Here is a 20,062-nt window from a genome sequence, read left to right on the forward strand (position 1 = left end):
CTCCTTGCTCTTAGTTGGGTAAGGTTGGTATACCGATCTGTCTACTGCCATCCCTTCGGGCAGTGATCTGAACCCCTTGCTGAGAAAGGTAAAATGCCTGAAATATTGCCATACTCTGGGGTCGGTGGATGGCATCCTCTAAACAGCCTGGCATAATAGCTGTTAGATTTTTTCAGTGCGCTTATGAACATTGATGGATATTTTGTTGCATCGCAAAATTGGTCTCACTGTTGTGCAGCATAATTCGCTTTTATATAAATATTCAATTGTGTTATGATACGTTACGGTTATGCAAACTTCCTTTTTCTTCTCTCCCAAATGTAGAAACCATATTTCGCGTACCTGTTTCAACATGCGAGTGCCACTTCTCCCCGTGCTGGTGTTGGTCTCCTTGGCCGCCATGGATGTGCTACCGGAATGTGAAGGTGAGAATGCCACTTGGTTCGAGGCGCCAATATCTGATAACGTGCTGCTGCTAAAGGGTGGTAAACCCAGTGCAAGTGCAATACTGCAGTGTAGGTTTGCTGATAATGTGCATATGGGGTGTCTGTGTTGTGGCTTGACTACAAGCTTATCACCATTGTATTCGACTTGAAAAGTATGGTACGAAAGGCCTAGTTGAAACTATAATAATAATAATTATTATTATGGCATCTGTGCTTCGTTTACTGATTTTATACATGTACATATAGTTGTAAATACACTGATACATTCAAAATTGTTGACGAAACAACGCCAGCTGCGTAAAATGACAGATACGATGTGCTCCTTGTGATCTTTCTCCACAGCGAGGATATTTTTCTGTGACGGATTCAATGTTAGCATCAATACCAACAAACTTTCGTACGAAGGTGCCCGTAGCGCGTGTTTGGAACAGAACATAGGGCTTCTTAGAATCAAAGAACATAACTTGCTGAAAAAATCCCAGTGCTACAAGGTAAGAATTTAGCATGTCTAGAAGTTCTGAAAACATTCTGCACTCAATCATTATAATACCAACACCCTCATCAAACCAATAAGGCGCACACATGGATTCGTTTGTCAAGGCACTGTGGTTATTAGATATGTTTAATTCGGTCTGTAGCACTGCTATCAGACACTAAGTGCCATGATGAGAATTTCCTGTTCACTCCCAACGTCATGCCCTATCGTTTGTTCTACAGTCCATTCATTGGAAACTGGCACCCTAACTTGTTAGTGTCTCCCGCACATAGTTGTAGATATCGTGAAAACAACAGAACATCCTGCATTGTGTGATCGGTGCAATTACATGTACTCCTTGCCACAGTTGAGGGCAGAAAAGTCCAAGAACAGAGAAATAGAAATTCAGCCTGGATTTACAAAATAAGGACAGGTATGGATGGCATGGCAAAATGTTTTGGAAAGCTGTTTCCTACGTTGGGTCCTCCGTAGGACTTTTTGAAATATATTTCGCATTTTCCGGATTTGTTCATGCCATGCATGGCAATGTTCAAGCCGCGCGAAACACAAGGTACACACACCGTACACCACGTGCAAAATAAAAGGGTAAATGCGGTTTCTGTTCGCGTTGCATGCGGTGGGCGCATGCAACCAATGCGTCTTCAAAGCAACCACGCATGTTTAGCAGTCGTGGAGAAATCACGTAGAGTGAAAGTCAACAGGGAGGTTCTGCTATACGTGAAACGTAGGGAAATCACGTAGAGAGCAGATGTCTGGGTTAGCGTCTACGGCTTCGCGTGTTTTGGGTCCAGATTTCTACGCGTAGATGAGGTTCTCTACGTAGTGGCACCCGCAAAGAAAATGAATACGGATCTGCTGGGTATCATTCCAGTGCAGGCCGAAAACTGCCAGATATGGAAGGGGAAATTCCCAGTACACATTCCACGTGACTTCTCTACGTGAACGCAGAGCAGTACAGGGTTTCTTTACGTAACGGGAACACGAAGAGAGTTTGCATGATTCTTTGCGTCGCGTTCCCAAAACGTAGAGCAGAATGTCCCCAGTAGCTCTGATTTTTACGTATGAAAATTCCGTGCAGTTCCTACGTTATTTTCATACGTAATTCCGTAGAGCGAACCTCCCTAATGCCATGCTAGGTGCACGTGTGAGGTGTGCACAGGATCACACATGATCCAATTTTACGATTTTTACGTGTAGTCGTTCGTTTACATGGCCGCAATCCGTTAATTCTGTTCATTCGAGAATTAAAAAACCTGGTCCCAATTGTGTAATCCAAAGCGCCCAATGTGTGCAGTGAGAGGATGTAATATTTAGCACAACGCTCACTGATGTCGCCATGATATTCAAGGACCGCCCGTTTGGTTTGCGACGTTAATCAAAATTCAAACAAACAAAACCTTCCACGTCATCTCTACAACTACTCGAAATCGAAAACCAACAGCGTTCCAACTTAGATGGTAATGTAACTTTACATTCTCGTTTTGACTGCATGATGAAAGCAATGAATATTAATTGCAAATAAGATCGAAATAATAAAACTTGCAAAATGAGAAAGCAAGCATGATTCACTTACCATAGTGTGATGGGGATAAGAACTTGATGTGCAATGTTGCTTACCAACTCTGAAAGCGATCTTTAAATTTGATTAAAAGTAAATTATCATGTCCATTCCCAAGGGAACTCACGACGGCCGCTAAAACCCGGAAAACCCTAGCCGCATATGCAGCGCATTACGGTGGGGGTGAGTGGATAAGTCTCACAACCACTGGCACAAGTGCCGAGAAACCCCATTAGCCGCATCCATGTACGCCTTGTGCCTGACCACAAGTTCCCAGTTGACTGTGGGTACCAGCACGGCTGAAAAAACCGCTCCCAAGCAAGACTTGAACCAGGTATCTCTCGTATCTCAATCATGGTCTTTGACCAACCCACTGTGCCTGCCTGCTTTAAATTTGATTCCAGAAAGTAATTACCAGACTTGTAAGGCGGGGACTACAACATATATGGCTTTACAAAAGACAGGGAAAAGGTTCTCTTGATATCAAGAGGTCCAGGATCACTGAGCAGCCGGACGATTCGCCCAGACCATTCATATGTGCAAGAGGTAAGCGATGTACGTGAATTGGTTTCTCATAATGAGGACACATAAATTATAGCAGTATCTCACTCTGGGAATCACGAGGTCCATATTTTCTCTGTTCCGTGACGCATTCAAGATACATTTTTGAACTGGCGAACGCAATTCGGGGTGGTGCTTGACTGCTTGTTTCATAGACCAAAACCATTGCGTTAAGCCAGTGGCAGTATTTTCACAAGTCACAGTTTCGTCAATTCACTTGTCCAAACAAAAATGCTTCTATTATAATTATACAGTCAACTTTGCGCATAACGACACTCCGCGGGGCATACTGCACACTAGCATAGATGGACATTTTTGTGATTCCATTTTTGAACTCATATGCACTATATGTATTATAACCTTGAAGAAAGTCCTTGGATTCTATTCCTACGGCATGTCCCTGCTCTCATTGCTCTGTGTAATAACTTTTTTCTCCGTGTGTCAGATTGGGATGAGTGCAGCACTGATCCATGTCCTCAAGGAGAAATCTGTGTCAATGGCAAAGGGAGTTACAAGTGTGAAGGTAGGCTACGTGATCTGCTGTTTGTTCGAGGCACGGTCTTGCCTCGGCGCTCATTGAAATGATTTTCAGGAGTAGATAAGATTTGAGTATGGCTACTGTAGAGATTGGATCGAGCAATATTATTACCGATCCGGACGGCGGATATTGTCTGGCTCTCGGGTCAGGAGCGTCAACATTAGAGAGGTTAAGTTTCACGTAAAAGTCTTACGTCCGTGAACTTTTACGTCAAAAAGTGAAAAACTAGAGAGGTTAAGTTTCACGTAAAAGTCTTACGTCCGTGAACTTTTACGTCAAAAAGTGAAAAAACTCACGTAAAATTTGACGTGTTTTACGTGAGTTGACTGTCCCGCACGTAAGTTCATGACGTGAGTTTTTGGAAGTTTCGCTTGGTTATTCCGACCGAATTTGTGTGAGTTCCCGGAATTTTATCGAGTTTTATCGATTTTGTTGGAAGATTTGATATTTGTGCGAACTAAACCCGAATCCTGCCAGGCAAAATTTCACGTCACGTCGCACGTGTAACTTAACCTCTAAAAATTACACGTAACGTGAGATTTGCACCGCGTTTTGAAAAAGGGCAAAAACGTGTAACTTAACCTCTCTACTCTCGTAAAATTTGACGTGTTTTACGCGAGTTGACTGTCCAGCACGTTAGTTCATGACGTGAGTTTTTGGAAGTTTCGCTTGGTTATTTCGACCAAATTTGTGTGAGTTTCCGGAATTGTATCGAGTTTTATCTAGTTTGTTGGAAGATTTGTTATTTGTGCGAACTAAACCCGAATCCTGCCAGGCAAAATTTCACGTCACGTCGCACGTGTAACTTAACCTCTAAAAATTACACGTAACGTGAGATTTCCCCCGCTTTTTGAAATAGGGCAAAACACGTGTAACTTAACCTCTCTATTAGCCAATCTCGAGACGTCGGCGAGGGCTCCAAGAAGAGTTGTCTAAAGCAATGATTTTCAGACAATATTGTGCATGCAGGTACTAAGGAGACGGAAAGTAAGTAATGCCATTGTTATAATGTGGCGAATGGGGAATTTTTTGATAGGACCCAACTTTGAGCGAAATCGGAAATCTGGCCATGTCCGAATACATTTGTTGGTTAAAGATGTTGACTCTTAACCCTTTGAGGACCGAGCAAGAGGTAACTCGTTCAAATATGTACGCTGTATTTACGAGGACGAGTAAACTCGTCCTGACAGTGCATACATTTGTACAGTGCATATATACCAGCGTTCACCCCTTGGTGCCATGACAAACTAGCCGTTGGCTCGTGGGATGTAAGAAAAACCAATGAGCTCGATACGTGGACCAACAGTGGATTTCTCTTACATGCGTGGCTGCAGCGCACATAACGGCTCAAAGATATGTGCGGTGATCATGTAAACACTAGTCAGCTGGCGAAATGATGCCGCCATGACGCTTTCATCTTCGGTCCATCGTGTCTTTGCTCTTAGCTTTGCATCCCAACAAATTCCTCTATTTTAATGTCGAAGTGTATCCCAGCTCTTCCTATTCCGTAGTTCGATGTAATTATGTTTATGCTTGGTTTACGACACAAAGAAACCGCATCCGAACTATTAGGCCTATATCAGCGAAATTGCCCTTGTCTTTTAAGTGTTTTCGGAATTCTGAAGTGTCTTTCAGCCTGTAATTAACGTGAATGACGGTGTTTGGAACTTTTTAAAATGAATATTGCATCAAAATGCAAAATTCATTTTCGAACAATTTGACACCTGGATTACCCATGATTATGGTGCACTGCATGTATTCTCAACAAGTCTAGATTTTGTTGTGCTTGCCTCAGATTCGTTAGATAGATAACCATTTTCACATCTATAAATCGTGTACTGTTGTCTGTGTTGCATGCGAGATAGATCGAAATGAGTGTGAGGACTCGCCAGATGTTTGCGATTCAGGTTTCAATTGTACAAACACCATTGGAAGTTATATATGTCGTGGTAAGTGTCGCAAGCGGCGTTCATTGAAATGATTACTATATCAGGCCTTCGCCTGGAATATTCTTTACGACGAACCTTTACAGTGTTTTTATTATTCGATCTTCTTAAAGAATTTTGTGTTGCTCTCTTCGTGGGAGCTTGCGCTATTCCTGCCGACTTGAATTCTCACTTGCAAGCTCCCACGTAGGGAGCAACACACAATACCTCATTTGTCGCGAAGTCACACCAACGTCTTCTTCACCTTTGGTAAAAACCCACTCTCATGAGTGACCACACTTTCAACAGTACCATCAAGAATACGTAACCCCCCAGGGGTTATGTATTTTCATATCTATCGCCTGGAGAGACATCACAAAGTAACTAACCAGTATCCTTTTACGTCATTTCTACGTAAATTCGGTTCAAGGTAATCACCATGGAAATCACAATGGCTACAAGATACTGATACAGAGAGGAGGCTTTTCAGGTAAAGATATACTACAAAACTCAAGCTATTCTTCGCCATCATTAGCAATAGGGACTCCCAAATTCATGAACCGGCTTTCGGGCATTCTCTTCAAAGGAAATACAAGTAGAACGAATGAAACATAGAGATAAGTAGCATCACTAGGGTGGTAACCATTTTTTTAATTATCAAAGTTGATAGGTTTAGTTTAAACAAATTAGCGAAGAATTTATGCACAAGGTGTGATGAGAGAAAGATGAGACCTGCTTTATTTGAAATAGCTTGTAAAGCTACCAATAGACTGTACATTATAGTAACTTCGGTACACGAAAGAGATAGTTCTCCTTGTCATTCATAATTTAAAACCCAAATTGAAGTGCATAATTTATATATTATTATTATGTGCTTGTTCGCGTAGACATCAGCATGGCCTGCAGCTGCATTAATGGGCATGCGAATCATGCAAACCAGCCAAAAATGTTCGCATAAGCCACTTCGAATAGATACAAAAGACCATAACAGCTTCAAAAAAAGAAGAAATATGCGAAAAGAAGACAAAAACTAGGGTGCCGACACCACTCGGGCACAGATGCCCACCCAACCGCTTCGGTCAGCAGCAAGGGCACGGAACGCCTCCAGATCGACTTTGCTTGACAAGGAAAGTCCAATCCGCTTGGCATCATCTTGTAGTAGCGTCGGTAGTGTGTGTCTTGGTCGTCCCCTCCAGCCCGCTGTGCATAAACGTGTAACAAATACGACTCTCACCGCAAGGCGAGAAGCTTTCAACAATGCCATGTGATGAAAACTATAATTCTGGTTCTTGTTCCACAAACGTAATTACTGTTATGTTTTGAATGCACTAGCCCTCTCAACTAAGTCATGCTGGTACAACACAAGCGTTATCCCTTTGTCTTGGCCATTTCTCTTTTGCATTTATATTTTATTACTTTTTGTGCTATGATCACTGGGGTTGATATATCAGTAGGACACATTGATCACCGTTCCCAGGCAAAAACAAGAAAAATGAATAATCTGAGGATAGTAATTGTGAATCGTTTTCATGTTGCATTACCAAGATGGCTGACCTGATTTGACAGTGTACCTGGGGAGTGAAAAGGTATCAGGGTAAAAAAGACCTTGCACAGTTTAATACTTATCTTTTAGAGAAGAGGTTTACATGGAGCTAACAGTTAGTGTGAGGATATGAATTTGAGCTGTGGATGCTCAGCCAAAAGTTCCTATCATTCCAATTTCCAATGGAGGTGGAAATAGGGTCGGAACTCGTACCCCCAGTAACTTCATGGAAGAAGGACCGTGCTGTTAGCTGAGGAGCAGAGATGATCATAGCTCCAGAGTTGGAAGAGAAAAAACTTTGACATTGAGGAATTGAATGATCCTCCACCGTTGTTGGGAATACTGTATATCACCTTATTTTCGGTGTTGTAAAATTTCGGTAAAAGCCAACCCCTGACCTTTCGGTGTAAGGATAAATTCGGTATGCATGGCACCAAAAAAAAAAAAAAAAAAAAAAAAAAAAAAAAAAGGCTCTTGCACTAATATCTCCGCCAAGGCCAAAAGGCTCCACATACATGTACATGTATGTATACCGGTACAATGTACCGGTATACATTATGACATATGTCATGTTATATATGTACAATGTACTACCAGTATACCAGTACATAATTATACAAGTTGATTTTTTTAATTTGACAGTGATTTTCATGATTTTTACATATTTTGGTATTTCGGAAAATTAAGGTGTAATGTACCGAAGTTACCGAAATTTAAATTACACCGAAATAAAGGTGTTATACAGTAGTAAGAACTCAGATGGTGAGCGAAGGAAAAAATCTTAACATGGAAATTATGGACACAAGTTATGGGATCGAGTCCACCACCTAAACCAGATTTTGAACAGTGCGCAATCTAGGACAAAACCGACAAGGAGTACTGAGACATTCCACGGCATGATAGTCAGCTTGAGCACTGCTCGATAGCGCTAACCAACGGCCTTCCAACTTGGAAGGTTCATTGATATTAGTGCTAAATCCAAAGAGGGTTTCATGCCGTGGAATGTCTCAGTACTCCTTGTCACATTGTGCTAGATTGTGCACGTCTGACTGTTGAAAATATGGTTTAGTTGAATAGGAAGAGCTTGCAATTAAATAGTTGGCGCTTGGCAATTGTTGTGGGATTTAGTTTTATCTTTAGTTCACTAGTTCCTGATCACACACTATGACATTGCTGCATGAAATGACGTTGTGTGATTGGATATACAATTGTTGAATAATTTGACCGGCACTTCTTCTCTATGAATTGCTTTTGGCAATTGTATTTGGCAATTTTGGCACAAGGGAAACTGGGATATGTTTCTCTCACCAATCCATTTTCTTCCCAAAGTCATTTTGGATGAATCCAATCACTCGCAATAGGAACGTTATCCACCAAATTGGGTATTTTTATGCGCCCGTTATCCCATTGTACCCATATGGGAACATCCCTCTAACCCAGCTATGTTGACCTCTTAGGTTAAAAAAATTTCACGGTTCGCGTGAGACTCGGCCAAAGGTCCAGTTTTCCGCATCCGCAGGAACGCCACCACCCTCTTGGATCAAGGCGCAGATGCAGCTCCTAAGCGGTGGGAGATGGGTAGATCAGACCCACCACAAAGTGGTCAAAGACCGAAATCCCATTCACTGCATCCATGTTTCCCTCGTGCCAGGCCACGAGTTCCCAATTAACTGTGGGTCGCAGCACGGCTGGAAAAAATCCTTCTGCTTCCAAGCAGGACTTGAACCTGGTACCCTCTGTTTCTCAATAATGGTCTTAGACCATCCCAATATTAAACAACAACAAAAAAACACTTGAGTGGAAAATCTCGAAATGAGAGAATAAATTCTTGAAGGGTCGGTATGGTAAAGGCTACGCGTAATGCGAACGCACCAGCCTATATCAACCCGGACGAAAGCTTAGTAGGAAAATTTGAGGACAAAGTGAATTCGAAGACATTTGGGAAGCGTCCGTCCGTTAATTTTGAAAGGTAACTTTGCCTACAACGATAAAGTAATTTGAAAATTGTATAGCTTTGCTTTTGGACTGTCGCTAACATTTATTTGTTGATGTATGTGCATTGTGGCTCCCCAACAGCACCGGTATATTCCAAGATATGCGCCGAGGTGAATTTCACCATCAGGCTTGAGCAAACTGGATATGGAGATGCGGTCAACCAGTTTGGGTGTGTAGTCCTGAGACGCAAAGAACATGACTCTTTGAAGAAGAATCACCGGTGCTATAGGGTAAGATGTTAAATTGGTTATACATGTAGCAGCAGTTACAGAGAGCGGAATCCTCCGGTTCGATAGAGTGCTTAATGCGGAAGCAGAGCAGTAACACACGAGTCGCAGAGTACCACGCTGCTTGGTTGACGCTGCCGCGGGAATGCGTATAATAATAATAATGTATCCTATTTTAAATAACACCAATGTAATGGTTATATTGCTCAGTTGAGCCGATAGTATGATGAAAAGGGAACCCCACACCTAGGTTTTGATGCTCCGAGCCTTGTAGGTTTTTTTGCATTGTACTATGCTATTACTTGACAAAAGGCGGATAGGCTGAGAGGGGAGTAAGTGTTATTAGTAGTTATGGTGCCATTGTCGTACCTGCGGAAAGTATTGCGAAAACATAAGCGTGAAAGTTGTTCCTTAACGAAGTTGAATACTCCACCTGATTCACTGCCGGATGCCAATGCTGAGACATTGGTTCTGATCCTGTCCAGCAGGAATCTACGTGTAAAACGTACATTGGTACTGTTTTCACAGCCATTTTTGCTCTCTCGACTGTTGTCACAGCCATTTTTGCTCGTTTTTCTTCCGGTGCTGTGGAGGTTGCACTCGTAATAATTATTGTGTTTATTTTGCCTGAACAAGAGGCTTGGTTGCGTTGAAAAAATGAAAAAAAACATTGATACCCTCAAGGTTACTTCTGCCGTTCTCAACTTTAATTCTGCAATCTTTGCGTTTATCCAGGAACTTTTACAAGACCTCCAGGGAAAGGTTGGCGCAATCTGGGTGAAGTATGAAACGCTCATCAATCTCACAAGTGGTGGGGCAAGTAAAGGGCGGAACCAAAGGGGCCTTGGTGCCGGTATCTGCCGTGCAAGTGAGTGTTTTATTATTAGTATTATAATTATTTGAGGACTGAAGACTTACAGTACATTGATCTCTCTCTTCTGAATGCTGTGCAATCTGCTTCTGATAGAGCTGCTTGGCTCGAAATTGTCAACAGGTGCGTTGACCTCATGCAATGAGTGATATGCGAACTATTATCATTATTATTATTGTAGAAAGGAAAAGGAAAATATAGATACGAGTTGAGAGTAACTCTCAATCACTGTAACCAGATACTTTGTACAGTCAGAAAGTGCAACAACTAGGCACAAATATATTTTCCTTTTCCTTTCTACAGTTATTATTGGCTCAACATCCGAGTTTCAAATTAATATTATTATTAAACTCGGATGGAGAGCCAAGGATTAAAATCTAAAAAGAGGAACAAAAGTTTACAAGTTATCCGTTTTGTCCAACACTAACGGTTATAAGCAGAATACTGTTGAGTCAAAATGTGCAACAATTAGCACAAAACTGACTGATTAGATCATGATAACAGCTGGTGGAAACTTATAAAAACCGAAGATCAAAGTCATTAGAGGTATCGACAAGGGGCTCTCAAAGCCCCTAAATAGCTCCACAAGCTATGAATAAGAATGAAGCTCGCAATAAGAGCCCAGCATTTCATTTGCTTCCCTTCTACTTTTAGTAGTCCTCAGTGGTGCTGAGTTACAAGAAGAAAATATTCTTTCATACCACACCAAGTCTCTCTGCACCCAAACCACAAAACTACGCAACATAATGGTACAAGCATAATGGAAGTGAGATAATGCATGTAACCTCGTTCTAAAATAGTTAGTGGCCCTCAGGCTAACCTGTCGGGCACTAACAAGCCATAAGGCCCTCCCTTCCATGCACTAACCTATAATTATTATTATTAAAAAGCTTACGTGGAGAAAACGTTCAAGAAACAAGCTTTTATACATGAAACAAGTTTTTGCTAATGGTGTTCGTACAGATTGCGCAGCTTACTCTATTTATTGCGTTAATATTATTAGTATTCAGATGGAGAGCCAAGGTTTAATTTATACAAAAGAGACAGACCAAGGAACTACAAGTTACGATATTATACTGTCCACTAACAGCACCAGTTACTAAACAATCAGCTCATGCTATATTAAAGGGCTCTGCTTGCAAACTTGTTACAGTAGAGAATATTTGCTTCAAACTTCGTTCCCTTGTGTTTTCTTCTACTTCATTTTTAAGTTAAACTCTGAAATTATGAAGTAAATGTTGATTGTTCCTACTAGGAACACACGCTTCTTGCCGAACTTGACACTTGACTGACTCACGACTGCTATCCGAAGCACACGAGGAGGCGTCGCACCTTCCACTCGCCAAACCTGCAAGAAAGCATCTGTCCCTGCTCAATACACAGTGTTTCTGGGAATTCACCCCTCATCAGTGGAGCTTGAGTAGGCTGAGGAAGATTGTGCATGAAAAGCACCACTTATATACTGCTCTCCAGGCCAAACCATTCAAACGGATACAAACGTACAGAAACGCTTTGTTTCCAGCGCGACAAACACCTCGTGAAGCCCCAGGTAGCAGCGTGAGTCAGAGTCGCTCATGGAGTTGTGCTAAACACACGTTGAGAGCCAGTATAGCTATTCACAACGCTGTCACCTCCAACAACTAGTCGCACACCCGCGTGAGGGACAACAATACGAACTTAGAAGTTGCGACTTCGGCGGTAATAGTCATGAAGTTGATTGTTCCTAATAGGAACACACGCTTCTTGCCGAACTTGACACTTGACTGACTCACGACTGCCATCCGGAGCACACGAGGAGTACGTCGCACCTTCCTCTCGGCAAACCTGCAAGAAAGCACCACTCCCTGCTCAATACACAGTGTTTCGGGGAATTAACCCCTCATCAGTTTGGCCTGGAGAGCAGTACATGAGTGGTGCTTTTCAGGTACAATCTTCCTCAGCCTACTCAAGCCCAACTAATGAGGGGTGAATTCCCCGGAACACTGTGCATTGAGCAGGGAGTAGTGCTTTGCATTATCCGCACACCCCTACAGTCAGGGGTAGGGGTGTGCGGATAATGCTGGAAGAGGTGGAAGATTCTGCTCGAAAAGCAGTGACATTGGCAGAACCATGCAAACCGTATGGCGGGCAATTCCTCGAACTCTGCTCCATTTCTTTATCCACATACCAAAAATGCATGAAACTCACCAGACAAAGTACCGAATTCTGCCATTTTTTCTGCCGGCATTATCCGCATATTATGCCTAGTCGGGGGGGGGGGGGGGGAGGGGGTTGCGAAGGGTTTTGTGTTGTATTTACTGGATTCTCCACTAGCTTTAGCGATTAAATACTTTAAAGTGTTCTATCCAATTCCCGTGCTTGTTTTTGTAGAACAGTTGGTTTGCGACCAAAATCCATGCGGTATTAACGAAAAATGCAAAGAAATATGGGCAATCGGTAGTCTTCATCGCTGTGAGAGTAAGTTTCGCTTTGCTGCTTTTTTTGGCTTTGAGAGTATTAACGTCTAGGAATGTTGCATTGCTGTTAGTATTGTGTTTCAGAACAAATTTGAAGAATAGGACTGTTCGGTATTAGGCACTACATGTACTACAAAGTCAAAATGTTATGACTGAACGTCCTCTTCATCTTGTCCTTACATTTAAAAAGAAGAAAAAGACACACTTCAAGCTCTTTTTTCTTTTTTCTACAAATGCCACATTATCTCCAGACACTGGGGTGAATAATGGAATGTGTTGATGGGGCCCATTACGCTCAGCCGACCAGAGGTGTCGACTCTATAGTCTTTACGAACATCTTCAAAGTTTTTGGTCTCAAAAGAATACGTTCAAGCCAACTCCTCCGGTAATTACATGTTCACGCAAAGGGAAAGGAACAAGAACAGATTAAGTACAATAAGGTGATCGAACAGAGCAAAAAATAGCTCAAATAAACAACGAAAATGTTTCTCACGCTATGTATATTCACACAAACAAATCCAATCTTTGAAAAAAAATCACGGTTCGCGTGAGACTCGGTTGGAAACCGAGTTTTCCGCATCCGTAGGAACGCCACCACCCTTCAGGATCCAGGCGCAGATGCAGCGCCTAAAGCGGTGAGAGGTGAGTAGATCAGCTCACCAGCAAGTGGTCAAATACCGAAAACCCCATTCACTGCATCCATGTTTTCCTTGTGCCAGGTTACAAGTTCCCAATTAACTGTGGGTTGCAGCACGGCTAGAAAAAATCTTTCCGCTTCCAAGCAGGGCTTGAAACTGGTACCCTGTGTTTCTTAATCATGATGTTAGACAATCACACTATGCCTGCCTGCCAACCCTTGAAAACAGAAGCAAATTTGATTCAGACTTAGACTGTTGGTTAGGTCGTGAAAAAAACTCGTTCGTTATGCCCATTGGTAGTCTTTTGTTGTCGCACCACATTTCACGATTGTTGTGTTTTCTCGCACTAGCATCTATTCTGGCTTTATTGCTATGCATGTGTGTGTGTGTATAGGCCGCGCATTTTCTCTGTTTTTTTCTCCATTTTCTTCTTCTTTGCATTGTTTATCACCTCCTTATTATTATTATACGCATTCCCGCGTTGAAGTGTAGCAGCAGTATGCTGCGTCCACAGCTTCGCTTATGCAGAATGGCTTGGGTGAGAGGAGAGGGGAGAGAAAGCAACAAGGCAACCAACATCTATGAAATAGGTCACAATAACCTGAAGAGAACCAACCTACATATGCATGATTGCACAAGAATGGAGATGACAAATGGCTATAATCATTGTGCCACAAAACCGGTGCACAGAAGATCTGTCGACAATGTAACGAAACATAAAAATCAGTTACTCAATACAGGTTCCACTAAATTACAAGAGAACACCGCTACAACACTAGAATTGCCGCCAGATTATCGCAAGTGCAGAGAACGAGTTCAATACAAATGAAAACCGTGAACAGACTGTCCCGAAGTTATTTTGGGAAGAAATTGTACTACATGTACATGAATCACCTCCTTACTTTACTGAATTCACTGTTCTTGTACCTTTCCCTTTGCCTGTGTTTCACCTGACGAGAAGGCTTGAAAGTATACTTTTGTAACTGAAAACTTTCAAGATGTTCGCGAAGAGTCTGAAGAGAGCATGTCTGAGAAAACCAAAGTATGTGTGGAAGTGAATCTCTTTTTTTCGATTCACTCAAAATTTGCAGGTGGTTCCCTTTGGGGCGTAGATCCACTGTGCAAAGCCCGCGGAAATGTTTCTTAACTCGTATTCAGGCATTCCTACTAATACCGGCACCCAATTCACTTTGGACTTCAATTTACAATATCTGACTTCATCTGTAGCTCGTTAACACAAACTGGTATCCCTCTCTGCATTCACGAAGCTAGGGATAGGGCCATATCTTCTTGGTGTGAAGATACCCATCTTGGGTATGTTGTTGTGGGTTGCTCGTATGTGCCAATATGCGTGTTTTGACAGCTAGCTGATATAGTGAGCTCTTTGTTGCATGTTGCCTTTTTGCAGGATCACACTGCGGCGCAATTGAGATATCCAACGGTTCACTAGCAAGGACGAGCGTAGATCAATCCGTCGAACCCATCTGCGAAGATGGCTTCAGTGCATTTGGAGAAAAGGCTTCTTGCGGTATAAATGGCTGGTCCTACAATGAATTCATGTGTACATCAAGTAAGTCATAGGAGAAGCACACGAGAAGTCCACCATACCCTCCGTTTGGTAAACCGTGCTTCAAGAAAGCACTACTCTCTGTCCAGTATACAGTGTTTCAGGCACCACTCTCCCCCCCCCCCACCCGGGCTTAAGAGGATTGTGCACGAAGTATTTCACATATAGTGCTCTTCAAACTAAAACCTCACCATGGATACAAACTTTTAAAAATATCATTTTCAAGCACGAATAAAAGCCTTGTGAACATCAGAAAGAAGGAAGAGTCAGGGTTGCTCAGGGTTAGGTAATCAAGGCCTCGACGACTACTGTTTTCCTAGTATCCGATACCTCTAAAAACACATCTTGTAGATTGTGCTGGTTGTAGGGCAACAACCTTTAGTCCACTTCTCTGCTTTCATCGCTCCATGGCAAGGAACAGTTCTATATATTTTTTGTTCAAATATGGGTAAGTATCACTTACAAATATCTGGGTTTGGACAGCTATCAAATTTAATGTAATTATCTTCTGGTGGCATGCTACGATCACTTTTGCAGGAACACAATGCGAAGCAAAACGAATTGGCAGCGGGTCATTAGCAGAGACGCCTGTTAATCATGATGCCGAAGTAACGTGTAACCACGGCTCCTACAAGGCATATGACGCTAAGGCCACTTGCACCAAGACTGGATGGTCCTACTCCGAGCCCTTATGTCCACCAGGTAAGTATCAATTGTGCAACTGGGTTTCGTCATGCCAGTTGCACTACTAGTCTAGGTTGGTTGTGTTAAGCGCAGATATTCTGGTAATTCGAAGCCACCGTCTACAAACACTTTTCAGCCATCGTTTTGTGTTGACTGTTTTCCTACGTTCCCAGTGTATGGCGGTCAGCCTTGAACCCTGGCATATTTGCTGAGTCCTCAGCCCATATTTTTTTATTAGATTTTCCGTTTTTGTACCCTTCACGTATTCCACTGGTGAAAACAACTATTGTATTTGGCTGAACACTGGAGAAAAATTAAGATCGCAGATTTCCTAAATATTCTGTAAATGTAATAATATGTGGAAACAACAAAATAATGTGCATAGTGCATGAATACATTCCGTCGAAAGTTCCAGCCACAATGCGTTTGGGTTGTCCTAATTCCATCATTTGTGCGCTTTGTTCTTCTTGCTTGACCCCGTGAAGATAACCCTATTGTATGTACCTTGTATCATATAAGCATCCATTCGGACCCAGCGCTATACTCAGATGCAATTAGGGAGTGTGAACGCCAAGATGCAACGCTATTAACGCCACAATTCTATGATGCATTGAAACAGTCCCAGTGCTCCAAGGTAGGCCTCACACGTGGTATTAATAGAAAGCCAGAGAATTGATCTTTGGCATAAGCAATTGTGTGTGTGCGTGTGAGTTCTTCTTTGGCTAGAACTCTTGTCTAGTCAATGGTGATAGTGACGCTTATATCAGATCCACTCTGATTTAGCCACCCACACTAGTAATACAGTGTAGCAAGTATTACCTTCACTGGAGGCAGGAGTAACTGCAGTTGGATCCCGGGACGGATATCCTGATGCCGTCAATCCTTTTCTGCGCCTTGTCCTCACCCACTTACTGAGGTGTGGTGAGCCCATAAGTGGGATCATTTGCAAGTGCTTCAGCACCCTCCCTACACATTTTTGTCAGTAGTTCAACCAAATATCATTGTTTTTCACTAGTTTGAGGGAAAGACACAAACGGCAAAATAATTGTCTTAACAATGAGTGAAATCGATAATTTTGGAGCGCTCCGTAGCCTTTATTTATCTTTGAAAGTGCACATGCCTGCATAGAATGGAGGAGAACAAAAAACAACAAGACAGAACATATTGGATTACAAAAATTACACAAGCCATGTACATGTGTACGTCCATTTGTGTGAGTGCGAGAAATTCTCTGTAAATTGCCAGAAAAGTGACGTATATGATTGCACGTTTGAGTGGATGATCCCCAACCATGATCTGTTCTAACCTTGCGAGTGCTAAAACATATTATATACGTTTGTCTTAGAAGGAGAACAATTCATGATGAAGTTAGGTTGTGTGTAGGCCAGCTCTCAACAGCACTCTGATCTGGACATCGTAAAAGTCTTCTTCTGTAAAAGTGAAAACCTAGATTGAAGTGTATTTTGTGTATGTATGTGTGCGTGTGCGCGCGTGTTCGTGTATGTGTGTATATGCATACGGGTGTGTATTGTATTAATTGCATTTCATACAGTATATCATGTCTGGATTAAAAATTCACAATTTGGCAACCACCTGGTTGAAGACATCACCTTCAACCGGTGTTGTTTTCACACTGGAATCCGAAAACGTTAGGACAGGCCAATCTGCTAGCCCCTTTTTTTGCGCTAAAGGTAAGCTAAATCACAACTACGGTCCTAGTACAGAACTTCGTACATCTGTACAATGTGCATAATGTCTATTGAGCACTAGGTCTAGCCCAAATTTGTCGACAATGCTTCCAGCAAAATATCGAAATTTCTCACGAAAAGAAATTGCTGGTAAATTCCGAGCAAAATATCGAATTTACAGAGAATCCGGGTGTGTTTTGGCAATTCTATTCAAATTGCTTTGGTTTCATTGGGCCAACGTCGTGCTGAAATACCTCGTGCAGATTGTCAGGGGCACATCAATTTGAAATCATGCAACAAAATGCTACAAAATCCGTAATACTGACACCATCAGTACACGTTTTGCTTTCCTTATTAGAGTCACCATCCACTTTTACCAAAGTAGACGGTTCATTCGACGCTATTTTGGCCACAAAGCAGGAGCAAAATGGAGCAAATTATCGGAAACGAAAGGCAATGCCAAGCGAAATATGGAAATTTCGCGTGCATGATTTGCCAGCAAAATATCGAAGTGCAAATTTGGGCTAGGCCTATTGAGCACTCACTGTATTGGACAGCTTGGAACATCTCTGTTTTAACCTTCTTGTTATAATTATTGTTATAATATCATGATACAGCAACAGTTACTGCAGAATGACCACCCAGATAAAAAGTACGCCACTAGAACTTATAAAATCAGCAGTGCAGAACGATACAGCAAGGAAACCACCACATTTAGATCCAATACACAGGTGGCGGGTGTGTGGGCCCTTGACAAGCAAGACAAAAAGAAGGACAATCTTTTTGCGCAAGCGCAATTTTACAGTGCTGGCTCAACATTACTGTCTAATGATTACGTCACTACAGTGACGTCAACCTGCACTGCGTGCCACAACAGAAAGTAATACCAAAAGACAAGTTTCGCAAATATTTGAAGTTTGAGAGAACATTGCCTCTCGTTTCTTTCGAATACTCAGCCAAATATAAGTAGAAGCCGCGGTACACTTTTCTCACAATTGCTCGCACCGGAAAGATAACTAGAAATGCATGCCCTTGGCAATATTGCCTCCTTTTATCCCTGGTGGACCTCAGTTACCCTCCAGGACAGTTTGGTCCAGAAACGCTGCGTTCCTTCGATGGGTGGCTAACAGATCAATTTCTCGTATGTGCGTGGCTGCAGCATATAACTTCTCAAAGATATGTGCGGTGGCCATGTTAACACTACTCAGCTGGCAAATTGTTGGCACCGTTACGCTTTCATCTTCGTTCCGTCGGGTTTTGCACTTCGCTTTAATAGCATCGCAACACATTCCTCTATTTAGATGAGAAAGTGTATCCCATTTCTCAATATTCTGTAGTCCGATGTAATCATGTGTATGCTTGATTTACAACGCAAAGAAACCATATCCGAACTATTGCTTTTCCTGGCATTATATTAAAAAAGTGTCTTTCAGCCCGTAGTGAACGTGGATGACCGTGTTTGGAACTTTAATGTAAAATTCATTTTCGAATCATTTGACACCATGTTTACCCATGATTATGGTGCACTGGATGCATTCTCAATGTATTCTCAACAAGTCTAGAATCTCTAGATTTGGTTTGTGCCGTCTTTAGATTTGTTAGATAGATAACCATTTTGACGACTATAAATCGTGTGTTGTTTTCTATGTTGCATGCGAGATAGATCGAAATGAATGTGAGGACTCACCAGATGTTTGTGATCCAGGTTTCACATGTACAAACACCGTTGGAAGTTACACATGTCGTCGTAAGTGTCGCACGCACGTGGTTATTCAGATCAACGTTCAGTTTCATAATTTATCACTGTCTTTCACCTCTTTGGTTTCCTGGAGTTCCTGGTTGTTCCACTGGGGGAGGGAAAGGGACTCATGTGCCATTATGGCTTCAGGATTTTGAAACGTTGTTTTACCTGCCTTTGTAGTGGAAAACCTTGTTAGCGCCATCCAGGCTGTACCCGACCCCATGACGCAGATACTACGATAAATTAGAACATTGCTTAAGATAAGAAGGTACCGAGCTCGAGTCCCAGCGATTCTTTCTCTTTTCAAACAGTTCACACCCTTGAGTAACTTTACATTTAATATTAAATTTCCAGATGTTTCCCCAAAAATAGGTTTCATATCATAATTTTGGGAACAGGATAATCTCTTTCTCACTCTTCGGATGGAAAACATGCTTTTGCCAACAGCGAAATGTTACTTCCACAAGATAGGTATATTGCAGGATGCTGAACCTATTTTGTTCGTAGGCGTTTTCTCTTGCCCAGTACATTGAGACATTCGTCGATCTGACACCTAGCTACAGCACATCTACGAAGCGCCGACCAACAACCTTCCAACTTGGAAGAATCAGGTGTGGAAAGTTCCAATGAGGGGAAGGAAAAGTGCCACGAAGATTTGCACGAGTTATGTCCCTCGGAAACAAGGAATGTCGAGCGATACGGGATGATGATGTCGAGACTGGTTGAACATTGGCAAACGTGTCTAACTATAAAACGAAAACACAAGGCAACAGACCACCCAACTTGAGAGGATCAAAGGTATGTAAAAGTGTTACTAACCGAAGGATGTACCCAGAGTGCTGGCAGTGCTCAACACCACAAAGGCAGAGAAAAGTGTTACTAATATACGTATATAGAGGAAGCCAAGTAAAGTCAAACTGTCACAAACTGAAAGCCATTATCCTACTAAACTCGTTTTTCTGCTTAGAACAATCTTGATATAACCATGTCACTAAGAGTCGGAGTAGATCGCCAATTTGTGGCATGAGATCGCTTCCGGGTTCCAGACATTGAACCTGAAAGGCGTCGTCTTTGGACCAGTGCAAAACGGCGTGGGGAACTGAAGGAAGTTGCCAAAACATATTGTCT

General features: G+C 42.2%; 1 protein-coding gene across 1 annotated transcript in view; it reads left to right on the plus strand.

The window, feature by feature from the left end:
• Nucleotides 1–2: 2 nt before the first annotated feature.
• Nucleotides 3–20,062, plus strand: part of LOC135819440 (fibrillin-1-like) — a 27,880-nt gene continuing 7,820 nt past the window's right edge. The window contains exons 1-14 of the mRNA XM_065332651.1: nt 3–88; nt 325–425; nt 789–937; nt 2,905–3,046; nt 3,507–3,584; nt 5,465–5,548; nt 9,144–9,292; nt 10,025–10,157; nt 12,531–12,617; nt 14,663–14,824; nt 15,359–15,523; nt 15,991–16,139; nt 17,058–17,196; nt 18,857–18,940. Of these exons, the coding sequence (XP_065188723.1) occupies nt 353–425; nt 789–937; nt 2,905–3,046; nt 3,507–3,584; nt 5,465–5,548; nt 9,144–9,292; nt 10,025–10,157; nt 12,531–12,617; nt 14,663–14,824; nt 15,359–15,523; nt 15,991–16,139; nt 17,058–17,196; nt 18,857–18,940 (1,594 nt within the window). The 5' untranslated portion in view covers nt 3–88; nt 325–352. The remainder of the gene's footprint in view (nt 89–324; nt 426–788; nt 938–2,904; nt 3,047–3,506; nt 3,585–5,464; nt 5,549–9,143; nt 9,293–10,024; nt 10,158–12,530; nt 12,618–14,662; nt 14,825–15,358; nt 15,524–15,990; nt 16,140–17,057; nt 17,197–18,856; nt 18,941–20,062) is intronic.

This window comes from Sycon ciliatum, chromosome 6 (genome assembly GCF_964019385.1).
Source record: "Sycon ciliatum chromosome 6, ocSycCili1.1, whole genome shotgun sequence".
NCBI lineage: Eukaryota > Metazoa > Porifera > Calcarea > Leucosolenida > Sycettidae > Sycon > Sycon ciliatum.